The 15,669-nt window shown below is 39.8% G+C and overlaps 1 protein-coding gene across 3 annotated transcripts in view; it reads left to right on the forward strand.

Moving 5' to 3' along the window:
• Positions 1–15,669, forward strand: part of rgs3a (regulator of G protein signaling 3a) — a 103,922-nt gene that overhangs the window by 38,734 nt on the left and 49,519 nt on the right. The window contains exons 15-19 of one of the 3 annotated variants that reach the window (XM_028417575.1): positions 128–232; positions 281–501; positions 1,614–1,691; positions 4,322–4,433; positions 7,685–7,728. In XM_028417575.1, coding sequence (XP_028273376.1) covers positions 128–232; positions 281–501; positions 1,614–1,691; positions 4,322–4,433; positions 7,685–7,728 — 560 coding nt within the window. Of the gene's footprint in view, positions 1–127; positions 233–280; positions 502–1,404; positions 1,479–1,613; positions 1,692–4,321; positions 4,434–7,684; positions 7,729–11,546; positions 11,616–15,669 lie in introns of those variants that run through there. The other 2 variants (XM_028417571.1, XM_028417573.1) reach the window with 2 other exon arrangements.

Genomic DNA, 15,669 nt, shown 5'->3' on the forward strand with positions numbered 1-15,669 from the left:
ATACTAACTATTTTATTCTGTACTATTTTTGTTAATCTGGATATTTTTATATGTTTGAGACTGGTATGTGACTCCAGAGCTTAGAAACTGCGTCTCTACCCTCACCTTGTGTCTCCTTGTTTTTCAGCTGCCAGATTATACCCACGACAGTCTTCTGGTCCACAGCCACAGAGTGGTGGTGGGAGTGCTTTTTCTGGAGGTTCAAGTGGAGGAGGAGGAGGAGGAGGTGGAGGTGGGGGTGTTGGTGGCGGCGGCGGCGGAGGTGGAGGTGGGGGTGGAGGGCTCTCCAGCCGCAGTGGCTTCCTGCGTCGCTCCAACAACTCCAAGATATCAAAGGGGTCGTCCACATCCACTAACACAGGCGTGCCCAATTACCAGCAGCACAATGCTAATTTTGCCAACTATCAAAACTGCACTATCGTCCGATCCCACACTCCCCACGGCAATTACGGATATGTCAAAGTGGCACCCAAGATTCTCATCTTCCCCATCTTTGTGCAGGTCAGACAGTTTTTATGTATTGTACAGTTGTTTAATCATGCTACAAGTGTTCTTTTTTGTGATTTATAGTAGTAAATTATATGTGTATAAAAAGCCAGAGGATGTCAAATACCAAAAAGAATGTGGATTTGCAAACATGTGTGAATGGCTCATCAGCATTTGTTTGTCACAAATTAATATCGATTATTTTTGTTTGCAAAAACCCAGAAATCACTTGATAAACCCCAGCGATCTCTGTAAATCCTACACACCAGCCTTTTAATCAGTTAGCTGAGGATGAGCGAGGATTTGTTGGAGGTTTTCTGTAACCTTTGCCTATCAGGCTGCTGTTTTCTGTTCCATATTTAACAGACAAATATAAGCTGGTACTGAGCTGATCCAAACCCTCAACAGAACCTAAACCAGCATACTTCATATCGCAGGAAGTACTGCAGATGTAACGTGGCCTGTGACACAGTTTTCACAGGGTTTGCAGTTAGGAAGTATTTTGACATATTTGAGGTTTTTGTTATGTTGCAAGCCACGATCATGCATTTTCACACACAGTATGTGTTACACTGTTACATGGAGGTTTGGTATTTACTGAAAACAAATTAGGAAGTTATGTTATCTGTCTGGCAAATCGCTCAGTTCTGCATTGTGCATTAAACATTATTAAATAACCAACACAAACATGATCTGTGGCACCGACACTAGTGTTATTTTGGCCTCATCTTTAAGACTGATGCTCTTATAGAAACGTTATCTCACATAGAAAGCATTGTTATTTATACACTTACCGGTATATAGAATTGGCCCTGTGTGATACCCTGGGCTTAACAGGAAGTCCCCTCCTCCCACAGAGGCGTCCTAGTTCACTTTAAATGCGAGTGTCTTGTCACTCACAGTCTCTTTCTTAGTAGAAACAGTTTCAGTTGTGTCTCTCACCGACATATACACGTGCTAATCTGCTGGTTTAGGGAGACTCAATGGATTTGGTACCACAGCTTTTTACAAATAATGCAATTTTATGTTTGTATTTTATAATTAAAAAAAATACTTAAATGCTTATGGTAATACTGAAGCTACATCACCTGATTAAAATAGTAAAAACCTCTGTGTTCTTTGTGCAGCCTCTTGACCTGTGCAGCCGAACTCTCATCATATCTGAGGAGATGATACTACATGAGAGCAAGCACCACTCTCTAAAGGTAAGTCTATGATTTGTGTGTGTACTTAAATAAACAAAATTATTAAATTAATTAATTAATTAAATTATTATTAATATTCATAATATCTATGTATACAGTTTGAAAACGTAGTCTCATGTTGAACTTCATATCTAAATCTTGATATAAGAAGAAGTAATTGTCTGCTCAGATTACAGGACTAGTGGCAGTTTGTTGCTTTGTCACAACCATTTCTGTGGCTTGTTTATTTGGCTTAACTAAAAGTGACAGCCCATTACCCCGACACACATCTTCAGTCAAAATATGTACATTTTTTAGAGGAAAACTGAACCGAATATGAAAAGGGAGAACAAGTGTAAAACATCAATATGAGAAGAAGAACGTCTCCAATGAATTTGTAACTATTAAGTCCAAATGAGTCAAGGAAAATGAATAATGGAGGACGGAGGAGAGAGAGCAGAAGATCTTAGAGAGAAATTCTGTTCTATGCATCAAAAGAAAGTGCTTCGATATATATTAATGATCTTTTATCATACAACATTAGTCAGCATAATATGGTGTCTTATAAAGTAAGTGAAAAATACAGTGTCTAATACGTTCTACATTTTAAAAAAAATGACTTTTATTCTGTCAGAAAAAGAACAGTGGTTGTTCGGTGCTTTTGTGAAATGGTTTCTGCACAGAAACATTTAAAGATATACATTTTTGTATATTGTGTGCTGTCTAAAAAAATCTTGATGGATGAATTGTACTGCAAGCCAACAGAAACATAGTATGAATGGTTACATCTTAGTTTAAATGTCTCTTTTAGCACTGTACAACACATGTAATGTTGCAGTGTAATGTATAATAGCGGCTACAATGCCACTTCCCATAGAGATGTTACACTGATAACTTCACAGGAGGATGCAGGGTAACAGTCTGAGTGTGAGTTTCAATCCAATGCTCTGCATCACCACATTTGAGGAGAAGTGTCTTAATCCTAATTTAGCATGGACTGAATGTTGCAAGTGAATACAGAGTTCTTTAAACTCTCTTGTTAGTGCTATGCAGTGCACTGGATTGCAGCGCCTGCTGCCATGGAGGTGTCATTCTGGACTCTCTGGGGCTGGTCACAAAATAAATATTTCTCAGCTACTGTTTATCAGGAGGGACTTTCTCTCCACTGTGCCAGGCTGTTTTTAATGATCTGTGTGTTGTTCCAGCTTTTACTTAGCAAAAGTGTGTGTGTAACATGTAACAGCTCACACAAACACATGCCACAATCATTATTATGGCCCAACATGGATTTGAAAATGACATATTTGGATTTTATCAATTATATAACAGAGCTAAAGTCACATTTGACTTAAAATCACGTGTTTTATTGTGCGTAATTACAAAACAAGTTTTTTGTGGATTAATAGAAAACAATCAAAAGATTCTGACTTTAGGTAATCCACATATTGGCCTTATATGCATTATATATTACAGGTCTGCATGTTTCTCTGTGTGAAAACTGTTTGCCACTTGCCTTTTCATGTGCTTTGTCCTTTACGTCTCTTGCATTTTCTTCCACCCACTCACTCAGACAAACACACACAAACACTCTAACCACATGCTGGCTACATCTGAAATACCCCCTCTGCTTTTGCACCCCTTAGAGGAAGCCACTAAAGCAAAAAAGCAGGGTCTTGAATACATGATTTATTCAGTGTGTGTGTTATGTTGCATGAAGGCATGACTCACATAAGCAGCCATTATGCATACATTCTGTCCTTTTTTTTATCCTTCTCTGTCACGATTTGTTACTGTCGTTCATTTCAGTACTTCACTGGCATGATTCTTCTGACCTCACCACAGCACAGCACAGAGCTGCAAGTCAAATTTTCAGGGTAGCAATGACGTGTGTGAAGAGTTCTGTGTCAAGTGCGTTAAAGATGCTTAAAGATGCTTTTTTTATGCATGCATTCATAACATTTAGTATTATAGTATTTATAGTTTACTTTTCTCAGACTGACGAAGATGTTTGGAGTACAGTAAGATAAATGTTATCAGTTTGAACGGGTTGCGGAAAGTACAGAATGTACAGTCAACTTGATACGGTCAGAATGCATAGTTGGACCTTCCTGTAAACAAACTGTCTGTGTGCTTAAGATAAATAAGTCCATGCATTAGTTCCATGGGGAAGGCTTTACCATTGTAAGAGTATTTTTGTATCACATGTGGAGGTTTGAAGGTTAGTGGGAGGTGATGGCCAATCATTCACAGAACAGAACATTTGACAACAAGACATATTTTTTAAGCTTCATTCTAATGATAAACTGGTTCAGTTGTACTAAAAAGGTCTTGGTTTGGGTTGAAATAAGTTCCATTTTCGTGGCTGCCTTGCTCCTGAGCTCTGCCACAACAATAGTCCCAAAAAATGTTGGCATGTCACATGTTTTTATGCCTTTATTGTGAAAGTATTACATTTGACATTGTGTACTGATTGTTCTCAGAGTGAACGCAGCTTTGTCTTTGATATCATGTCCTGTGCTAGGACATGAGTTTGTGGGGAACTTGTCAAAGTAACAGGTCATGTATTGTGCACCACTGTGTTGCAAATATCTCTGCAAGGTGTAAAGCCACATCTAGACACACATATGAACCTCCTGTGCTTCTCTTTATAGGTTACGATCTTTATCTACAATGACCTGCTGCTGGTGACAAGAGAAAATGAGCCAGGCAGGTGTAATGTCCTGCAGAGTCCCCTGTACCTCCGACAGCTGCGGCTCCAGGATGGTAAGTATCATAAAGCATCTAAAAGTATCAGTCATCTGTTTACATGTAATGTTTTTAAGAGTAAATTGATATAACTCCAACAGTAGTCTTAAGTACAGCTAATGTTCCATTATGTAATCACATCTCCACATAATCTCCCCTGAACGTTCTCATTAAACCATGCTTGACCTTCTAAGACACACAAAGCAGAAATAAACATTACATTTCTATGGTTGCAGTGGTATTTTCAGTTGAGCTTAACTAAAGGATATTTAGGGAAAGACTGCCCAAATTCCTGTTGCTTTGTCTTTTTATTTCACCTTAGTGTAAACAGTGTAAGTGTAGTGTAGTTAGTGTAAACAGCCACCTCCTCTCCCCGATGCAGAGAGAATAGTTTGGCCAACAGAGCCACGCTGACCCAAGGCAAATTAAATAAATAAGGCTCACTGTAAATATCTGTGTTTAGAGTGGTGGGCAGAGATATGGGGGGGTCTGGAGGCATTAGAGGGTATGCTGATTGTTTTGTATGATTGTGATAGAGGTAGGGTGATGAAGACAGACATGGAGACTGATTCAGGTGCAAATCAGGGATGTTTTGAGGGACGATTTTCATTCACTGCCTGTGAAGGCTGTCAACACAACTTTGTGCTGCTAAAATGAAGTAACACAATCCAATAAGTTTGGATTGTGCTTTTCTTAAACTTTAAAGTGGTTTTGGTTCTTAAACCTAATCCTAAAGAGACTGAAAAGAAAAGTAATGGTCCAACATGGGACAAAAGGGGGGGCTATGATCCGGGACCACCTTTTTAGACTTTGTTGTGACAATGGCCAAAAAACTATATTTGAAATCAACCAACCTGTTCTCCGGTTTGTGTGTCAGGATGTGTTGACAAAGCTAATAATAGCTGCACCCTTCACCTCACCTGTGTGTAACAGTGTCCTATATGTTCCTTTGCTGAACTTTGACTGTGTTATGCCTCAGTGGCTTTTATTCGACTGGTTAAGGTGCAGACTGAGGCACATTGTTAGGATCTCTGGGAAGCGTGGTTAAAAAAAACACACTCACAGTTATCCGAGATGCCTGAGGTGGCCACTTCAAGTAGCTGCTGTTGTTTCTATTGACTGACAGCTTATTTCTGTTATTATTAAATATAATGATGATGATTACAGAACCGACAGAGTTGGGTTGATTAGAATAAGTGCTGACATGACTATTTTTGTTGCTGTGTTGGAGTCTTGCGTTTACTTTTTGACTCTGGATGTATATGCACAGATCTGTTATTTTCTCCCTCCAAGACAAATACAGCGAACTGCTTATTAGCACAATAGGTCATGCAGTAAAAATCAACTTCTTAAAAAAAAAAAACATGCTGCTGTATGCACACCTATAAATAAGGCTGCATTAAAACATTGATTAATTCACACTGTAGTCCATCTTTTATCTTTTTTTTAAAGTTCAGCAAAATTTGTTATGTAGCCTGTAAACATAACTGCTGAGTCACAGTGTAGCATTGTCAGTTTGGCCAGTTCCATGCTTTTGTACTAATTAGGCTAATCTTGCCACAGTGAAGGACTGTGCTAAGACAAACATCCCACCAGGGTAATATTTCTGAATTTAAAGCACACAGATGCAGCCTGACCTCCATAGAGACACTGCTGGTCTCCTCTGGGCTACTTCTGACCTCCATCCTGCACCCAAACAATCAGCGATCTCCAGGGTGGAGAATCAGTTAGGGTTTGCGTGTCTGTGAGACTCACACACACTCACAGACACAAATCTCCACCCTTGCTGCCTGTCATTGTTATTTTGCTTCGGCAGCGTCACTCAGGAAAGAGGCGCCGGGGGATTGTGTTTGTTTCAGCGAGGGTGTGTTTGACGTGTGTGTGTGTGTGTAAATGTAATGACACAGTGCAAGTTCAATAAAGGGGCTTTCCTGTATTCCTGCTAACATGATACTAGGGAGAGGAGCGTGGGAAACAATGAGTGGTGTAAAACTAAAATGATCACGTGTCAGGACAAACACAATCAGTTTTCTAAGCAAACTTACCAGACTTGTTTTAACTTTTGACCTACATGATGTAAACCTCATGGCAGCTTCTACACCAATTAACAGATTAAAGATATGTTATGGCTATCTGGAAAATCTGAGGGAAAGGGCAGAAGAAGCGTGTGTGTGTTTTAAATGGTCATAGGGTTTATCCACCTGTAAAACATTTTACAACATTGATTAATTTCAATAATAAAATGGCATAATAAAGTATTTCAGTGTTGTTTTCACTACAGCCCTTTTCTTGTCTGAAAATTAGAAAAGATAATCCAACAGTGACCTCTGCTGTTGGTTGTAAAAAATAATTACATGCCGCCATGCTGCACAGTCTATAATGTATACACTGTGCTACTTTACTGCCCTGTGTTTTATATATATATTTAAGTGTACACATGTATAATCTGCACTCAACAGTTTGTTTTTTCAAAATTTGCTATATTCAGATCAGGGTAAAAAAGCTGATCGATTGTCTTTGTTTTTACTGTAAAAACTATTTAAAATTTAAAATTTTAAGCCCAGGCTACTTGACCTATACCTCAACCATCACTGTGTGAAGCAGATGTGTCATATGGTCAGTTTCATTTGCACACATTGTGTGGGTTAACCTGCCCTATTTTTAAAAGTGTTTAAGCTAACTAACCACCTGATGAAGCAAATGATGTGACACAATGATTGGACTAAGTTAGTATCTGTTTTTTGTAATTTTTATGACAAAGCAGTCACAAAGTCCTGACAAAACAGATAACTAAACGACTCAGTGTTTACATGCCTTTATTGTTGCTTGTTTAGTCATAAATACTTAATGCGATAGAAAATAGAACATCAGACACAGTTGCCAGTCATAGTAGAATATTTGCTCTTGTGTGTGTGTGTGTGTGTGTGTGTGCTTATGTGACGTAAAGTACAGTGGTAAGCATCACCACAGCGTATAGATTATGTGGGTCTATGTTTGTGTGTGTGTGTGTGTGTGTTCACTCGATTAAAACCATTTATCTTGACTCCAGACCCACAGGCCTGTCTCGCAGAGCACTTCTCCAGTGAATTATGAGGAGATGTCTGTAAGGCTGACCAACAGTAAAAGCTTTCCATCAAAAAAACGTATTTTGGCAAAGTGGAGATTAACAATGCTGCTTTATGTAGCAGATGGAATGAAATGAGTGAAAAAGACACGAGGAAGAAGGATGAATAATTTAAAGTTACACTCTTCCTCTCTTTGTTTTGCAGATTATGCTGAAGAACTGCGATTCTACCTTATTCACATGACAGAGGTAAGAGGAAAAAAAACATGTGCATGTTTGTGTGTGTGTTTTAAAGACGAAGACTTGGAAAGAAAGAATGAAAAGGAGGGTCTAATGTGAACAGCCTATTTGGTCTGTGAGCCGGAGGGGCAATTGACTCTGGTGGAAATCACATTATATGGAAGACGCACAGATTAGCAGAAAGCTCTAATGAAAATGTCTTTTCCTTGTGTGTCTTTCTGCAATCTGACTCCACCTCAGACCCTTCATGCATGAAGCAAAAGTCGTCCAACATATGATATAAATGTGTCAAATATGATGCATCTGTTTGTTTTGCTTCTTAGATCAGTCAAGGTAAAATGATCACACCCCTCTCCATCTGGCTCTCTAGAGGCTAAGATTGTCCATCACTGTAGTGCTCTAAAAATAACTGGCCACAACACAATCTGTATATAAATGCACTCAGAGTGTTATCCACACCCAGGTGCATAGCATGGCTCGAGAAAGTAGCCAACAGTGCTATGTACACCAGTCAGAAAGACATCAAAACAAAAAGTCAACATGGCGGTGCTGATCCTTGGCAAGCTTCCAGGATTCATTGGCCTTGATGCTGTTTTAAATACCTCACCTAAAGATTCCTAAAGATTTTCTGCTGCAGTGGGTGGAAGGTGAGGTGACACTATCCCAGCCTTGGTTTAAAATAGCCTGATAGCTGTCAAGTAACTATTCTCACCCCGATGCAAATAGGCTTAGGACATGACATAATGGATAAATCACAACTCTTTTTTTCTGCACTGTAAATTGCAACTATGTGGATTTCTTTCTTCAGTGGTGCGCTGCATAATTTAAATGATTGGAAGCTTCTTTACACAGGCAGCTGCTGAGAAGAGAAAGGCAGTATGATCTGACAGTATTCTGACCAATACTTTGATGGTTTTGTTGTTTGTTTGTCCTGCCAGCTGTGCTCTAGTTAAAGCATGTGTTCGCAGCTAACGAATGGTAGCTGCCAGTCGTTCTCTCTCCTCCCTTTCTACATTCTTTGTGTCTATTTGCATGTTTTTCAGGTAATAAGGTCCACAGAAAGGAAATGAAATTTTCCTGTACATTATATTTTCACCATTTCATATCCTCTCCTTCTATATCTTCCACGTGGTGTTTATATCAAGCTATAACAACCCCACAAGCTTGCATCATATTATGTAAATGTGTAGAAAGCTGGCTGCACATCCTGCAGATTAAAACATGATGCATCTCCTTTATAGTGTAAGGATGTGTAGCTGGTTGGCAAAGGGTCAGATCAGGATGTGAAGTTGTTTTATCATATAAATATCCATTTTTCACAAATGATTTTAAAATTCAAACCTGCCCCCCCCCCAGAAGTGGCTTAAATTCCAAACTGAAGAGACAGCTGAACTATTTCCTTTTTTTTTTTTTAAATCCACCCAGCCACTGTGACTTGCTGCAATTTGTTTCGGCTGCAAATGTCTGCTCATATGGTTAATCTTTTCACTGAGGAAATGAGTAAACCTCAACCCCTTCTGCTCCACACACACTCACACACACACATATTGTCACACCATGCTTTGAAATGTGCTGCGTAACCTCATTAGCAGCTTATGAATCTTTAAAAAGGCCTTTTTTTTCTGAAATTCCAGACAGAATGAGAGGGGCCTGATATCGAGTCCCACAGGCTGCAAAAGAAGAAGGAAAAGGCTCCAATATTATTCAGACTATCCAATTAGGCAACATATATAAATAGAAACTCTTACATAAGACAGCATGGGAGAGGTAGCGAGAGAGTTGGAGAAAGTTAAAGACAGATTTTGGATTTTATGCAACGCAGTGAAAAAAGGGTCTATAGCTGTGTCAGATCTGTGATTGTGCAGTGCTTTGTTATCGGATTTCAGTGGAGGCTATCAGTTCTGAAAATACCTTTAATTTATGTGTCAACAAATTAATTTCACAGTAGAAGTCAGCTGAGACCTCACAACAATCCTCCCAAACTAATGCAGAATACATGACAGATGTCAAACAGCCCAGAGATTCAGTGTCTGCTTCTTTTCACTCAAACTTTACTCGGCCCACCTTCTCTCTCTATCCCTGTGTCAGACACCTCGACACAATCACACAGACACACACACACACACACACACTCATGCACAAAATCTGTAGCCATCTGTTTTAGTTGATACACCTGTCAGCAGTTAATTTCATACCTCAGGGAGTAAACAGTAGCCACAATGAAATGGCATACAGCTCTGGTAATGTAGCTCTTATAAGTCACAGGTGCTGGTAGAGATAGGGTAAGGAAGGTTCTTTAAGATTTATTATGTAATTTATCTGAAGCTACTTTCCATTCATGTTTATTGCTTAAAGCTACGACAGCTGTCTTAGTCTCCTCTCCTCTCTCCTCTCTCCCATCTCTCCTCTCCTCTCCTCTCCTCTCCTCTCCTCTCCTCTCCTCTCATCTCCTCTCCTCTCCTCTCCTCTCCTCTCCGCTCTCCTTTGGAATTCAAGTACACTCCAAGACAAACATGAGCAGCTGCTAACTATACAAGTACTGCTCATTCATCTTAAAGTGATGACAGCCTTTAGTGAGAATGGTTGACCTTCTGGTCCCTTTGGTAGAGCTCACCAGTGTGTGAAGTGAAGGAAGAACATGTGAGGTGGATGGAGACGGTGTGGATGAAAGAGAAGTAGGATAAAAGATATCAAAGGGGAGGCTAGAAGAAAACGTCTGTGGATGACTTTGACTGTTGAGCTCTGCTGATCAAAGGAGGAGACATGTTTAAGTGACCCTGGTCCTCATTGCCGTTGTGTGTGTGTGTGTCTGTGTGTGTTTACTCAAATGAATGTGTGTAATGTGACGGTCTCTAATCTAATTGCTCTCTCTGGCCTGTCTGTGCAAAGGTCACATATGCACACACGCACTAATGAGAGCAGAGAAATGAAGAGGGAGACTTTGTGGACACCTTTTAGTTAAACATTGTGTTCGCCTCGAGTACCTCTTCTTTAATATACACCATTTCTGGCCTTGTTACAACTACGAAAGAATCTACAGATTAATTTGAAAGTAACATGATGAGGAATTTCACAACCAGGCTTAAAACCTTTCTCTTTGACCAGGTGTATAACTAGTCTAAACTATAGTGTTGAGAAGTCACTTGTCGATGTCGATGGCTTCAGCCACAGGTAGCATAGGGCTGATAAATTCTTTACTTTATTATAGCTATGCTGTTATAGGCCTACACTGTCAGGGACACAAACATGACCCACTGAGCAGTTCCCCCTCAACCCCTCTTACCTCTTATATTCTCATCAGCTAAGTTCATACTAGAGATTCATGTCATTAACTGTAGTTTTGTATGTCTCTCTTTCACTCTCTGCCTCCAGACCTGGCTCTGGGTTTCTGTAAAGCGCCTTGAGACAATTCTGCAAACTTCCTTGCTTTTTTGGCTCCAGTTCTAGAAGTATGTTGCAAACAATAACACAATTTCCGTCTTCCTCCTCTTTAGCTCTGTGTCTCTGACACCGTCATAGTCCGCTCTCCTCCTTTTGTCTGCTCCTTCATAGCTGGAGGTCATCCTATTTTAGCACTTGCTCAAAACGGGACTGATGTAACCTAGATTTAAACGTGTGTGTGCGAGTGTGTGTGTGTGTGTTGTGAGGGACAGTTGTGTCTCTGGAAAGTGAAGTGTCTGTTGGGTGTGTGTAAGTGTGTCAGTGACGCAGAAGGAGAGGAGGCAAGACAGCGGTGTGTAGGTAAATGGAAAAAAGACATAAAGGAGAGACGGTGTGTAAGATTATTGAACAGGAGCGTGAACATGGGCAACCTGGCTGACAGAGTCGGGCCTAAGAAGAGGTTTGTGAGGGAGGCGAGCTCTCTTCAGCAGCACCTGCTATCTGACAATGGTGAAGTAAGTCTAAGAGCAAAGTCCCGATGTAGACTTTTTCACTTTGTACCTCATCTGCATGAAACAGGAAGAACAGAAATCCAAGTGGGATTTAATTTATCATAAAGACGATTTTATGGTCGTTAGTGCTGCTCATTCTTATCCAAATGTAACTTTTCACAGCCTTAAGTGAGCTAAGTATAAGAACAGTTATCTTATTAAATGTAATTTATAATACAAAACCTTGTATATGATTGTAGTTGTAATTCATCAGTGGGCTATGCAAGAATGATTGTGTCTCATAGTTACAGTAGTGGTGTTATTTTGTACCAATACAGGCCTTCTATATATGGCTGTAAGATGCTAATGTGTGTAAAAAAAAATTACAGTTATGCTGACCCATTCCACTATTTCTCAGAAATGTCCATTAGTGTCTAATTGGCACAATGTAGTCTTCACTGATCACAGTAAAATAATGAATAATCTCCACGTACCAAATCCCAATGTAGCTACTTATAGTCGGCATACTTTAAAATTTCACTTGACAGCTGTTTAAAAAATCATTTCACTCTTGAACCATGCATGCAAATCATATTTCATAGTTAGTCAGAAATATCTTTTATAGGAGTATAGAGATAGGGGTGATTGGGAGGAGATAGGATAAGCAGGTACTCTGTTAAACTGGGTGAAATCACAGTGTGATGTTGTGCATACAGGCTGTAGAACAGCAAGCCAGCTCAACAGCGTGGTGCATACAAATAGTGTTTTTTATGAGAGATATTTGTACAGTAAAATGTCAGAGTGTTCCTGGGTTGTTATCCACATGGTGACGTCCATGTGACGTTTGTTGACATTGTCAACAACGGTGCAATTTGGATAGAATTCCCTTGAGTGACGATTCACAATTTGATGCTTTGTAAGATGAATATTTCAAATATACATGCTCGTTTGCAGCTGTGTATATATACACAGTGTTTTTTGCTTTCAGGTGCATCTTTTGACAAATGTGACGTACAGGCTGTCACTTGCAGTCCGAAGGCAGGGAGTGAATGATATGCACCCAGGGGCTCTTGTCAGCAAAACACCTACTTAATGGTAGCTATCCATAACAGGGCCAGGGCAGCACCAGTCTCACAGGGGTCTAATTGAGCAGAGATATACCCTCTTTCCCTCAAGCTGGGCCACAACTTAAAGCGCACTTTGCTTTTAATATCCCAGGCCAGATTAGATCAGCAGGACTGTGCAGCTATACATCTAAATATAATCACTTAAAGACCTCCATCTTAGTAAAATGATTGCATTGAGATCTATGACAAGGACAAAGTGTTCTCCTGAGCGACACTAAGCGGTGGTTTATCGTCCTATTCCATCAGGTGCAGGCCAAATGGTAATCAGTCTCCTGAAATATTCATAGTCTTTTATGGGAGCGAGTGCAGAAGTAATCTCCAAATAAATAATTTACTTGTCATTGTTACAGGTATGTATGTACTTAGTGTTTAACAATAAAAGGTTTTCACAACAGCTGTCAAAACACAATGATATTCATGCAGATGTCTAAGTTTAAATGGAGAACTGCTGTTCATGCTGACGAAATAAAAACACTGCTGTTGCAGTCATGTGAGAAAAATAAAAATATCAATGAAGCCACCGACTGTGTAATAATGACGGAAGGAAATATGCAACCATACTGACTGGAAAAGTAAACTTTTGGAAACAGAGATTAACTTGAGAAGATGTCCTGCAGGCTCTGTCATGTGCTGATCATCCTCCCCTGGTATGCTATAGGAAGCGCCCCAGGCCAACGTCTCCACTTTATTTGCCCTATTCATGGCAGCTCTGTCAAGACAACCTACAGAGGAGCTCTGTGCTGAAAAGCAGACAAACAAACTAGAAATAGATGAAAGAATGTGGGAAAGCCACTGTGTCAAGAGGAAATAGCATTTGTTTGTGCAGCTTGTTGACTGATAGCTGGGAGCCCATGTTTAATTAACAATACTAGGTTAACTAGGTTTTTGTCTTCTTTTGCACTGTACAGGTGTTTTTAATATACCCAGCCGCTGGATTGTGTGGACACAAAGGTTAGCATATTAGCCATTTTTAGCATTCTAGTCATGAGACAGTCATGCATGAGAACCAGACTTGACCTTTTTCTGACCTCATGAGGCCTTCTGATCCAGTTACAATACAAATCATATAGTTATAGTAGTGATGTAATGTGCATTCCTGCCGAGAAAACACTGGTGATTTAGGACTAGCTGTGCTTTTGAGCTATGGGAACATGTGCATGTGAGCACAATCGTGTTAGCATCCTTATATGTGCTATATGAACATTGAGCCCAGCCAGTTGCAGCAACAAATAGCAAATCTGAAACTCATGATGGAGTGAAAAAGTCACAGGATGACTAAAATTAGCAGTTGGACCATCCTCTGTGAACCATGAACATTGGTCTATATTTGTCTTCCAGTCCATGACTTTATGGCCATGAGTAGAGTTGCTCTAACATGAGGGGAAATCCAAGTAGCCAAAGGAAACAAAATGGTAAAAAGAAAGGATAAAGAGAGGATAAACACAGTTTCCAAATCCAGAGAGGACAGTCTATATTAACAGTCCTCTATAGTCTCTTAAGCATGATGCTGCATGGAGTAACAGTGTGCATATTATCCTGGAAATAAGAGTGTAACAAGTTTTATTTGTCAAGTTTTTTAAAAGCTCCTTTAGATTCATAACATTATCAAAACAGAATGCTCATTTATGTACTCCCATTAACATTATCATTATCATGGAATAGTAGGCTGTGACATTATGCCTTCATTTTATTGCCTTATAGAGATTTCCCCAGCCATATTCAGGATATGTGCTCTCATTTCAGTGCACTGATCTTCTCTGGCGTGCACATTACATGGGAAACATTCCTTTGTCTCTCTTGCTATCTGTTTTTTTTTTTTTTTTTTCAAAATTAGCCATATCTGCTTTCATTCTGCACATTTTTACTCATAAATGATAGAACAGTGTGTTTATTGACTCCAAAATCAATATATATAACCTGGCTTTCACACAGGGTACTGGGTCAGATTGTTTTTCACATCATTGACTCTTGATTGATTGTTGTTTTTATTTTTGGTAAAGGTTTGGCTTAGGTTTAGGCAACAACTCCCATTTGTGACAAGTTTGTCCACCATTTTATTTGACCTGTCTTGGACAGTAGATTTTACATACAGCTGGTTATAGCATAAAGATTTGATAGAGGTCTTCTGCCCTGAGAGGGATGTCAACTTGTCATTTAACCCACACAGCAAGGTAAATAAGTGTGTTCTACAAGCTACAGCAATACATTTGCATCATTAGAATTTTTACCAGCTGGTGTGGGAGGGAGGGAAGCTGTCATCAAAACCATGCTAACCTGTTCTGAGAGTTTAGGTGAGCTGTGTTGACAGCAGTCCAGTGACACACTGAAAACTCGTCTGCCAGATGGCTCAGGGGGGAGGGCTTCAACCAGGGAGCACTTTAATCAATCTGATTAAGGGGAAATGTTGCCTGTATTTTTAGCCACTTCATGGCAGGCCAGTGGCCATTCATTGAATTTTGTTTCATTAGCGCTTATGTTTATCTCTTGAAGGGGTGGATTTATAAAAGGGGGTGGGCTAATGTAGGACCTAGAGTAGCCATTTTAGCTAATATGGCTTTTTATGTGATCATTTCATGAATAACATGCTCCATTATTCCATGAATAAGAGTGTTATTTATGACCCGACTCTGCTGCTGACACTGATGGATTACAGTTTGTGTTGGAAAAGGGCAGCTTGTTGTTTGTGGAGCTGCAGCCTGGCCCTCTGACTGGATGCTGTTTAGGGCCAAAGGGCCACATGAACATCCCTAAGGACCTGCTTCCACAGTGTCAGGGAGATTCCAGGGAATGTCCTTCAGCATCAAGTACAGACAGTCCAGATGTCCAGGGTGATTTACACGATTTTAAACTTGCATGTTTTTCAAAACTGGAAAAAAATGTAGACTTATATTATTTACACTCAGACGGCGGTTCTGTGAAGTAAATTGCAGTGACAACATAATGGAAAGCTC

This window comes from Parambassis ranga, chromosome 12, assembly GCF_900634625.1.
Source record: "Parambassis ranga chromosome 12, fParRan2.1, whole genome shotgun sequence".
NCBI lineage: Eukaryota > Metazoa > Chordata > Actinopteri > Ambassidae > Parambassis > Parambassis ranga.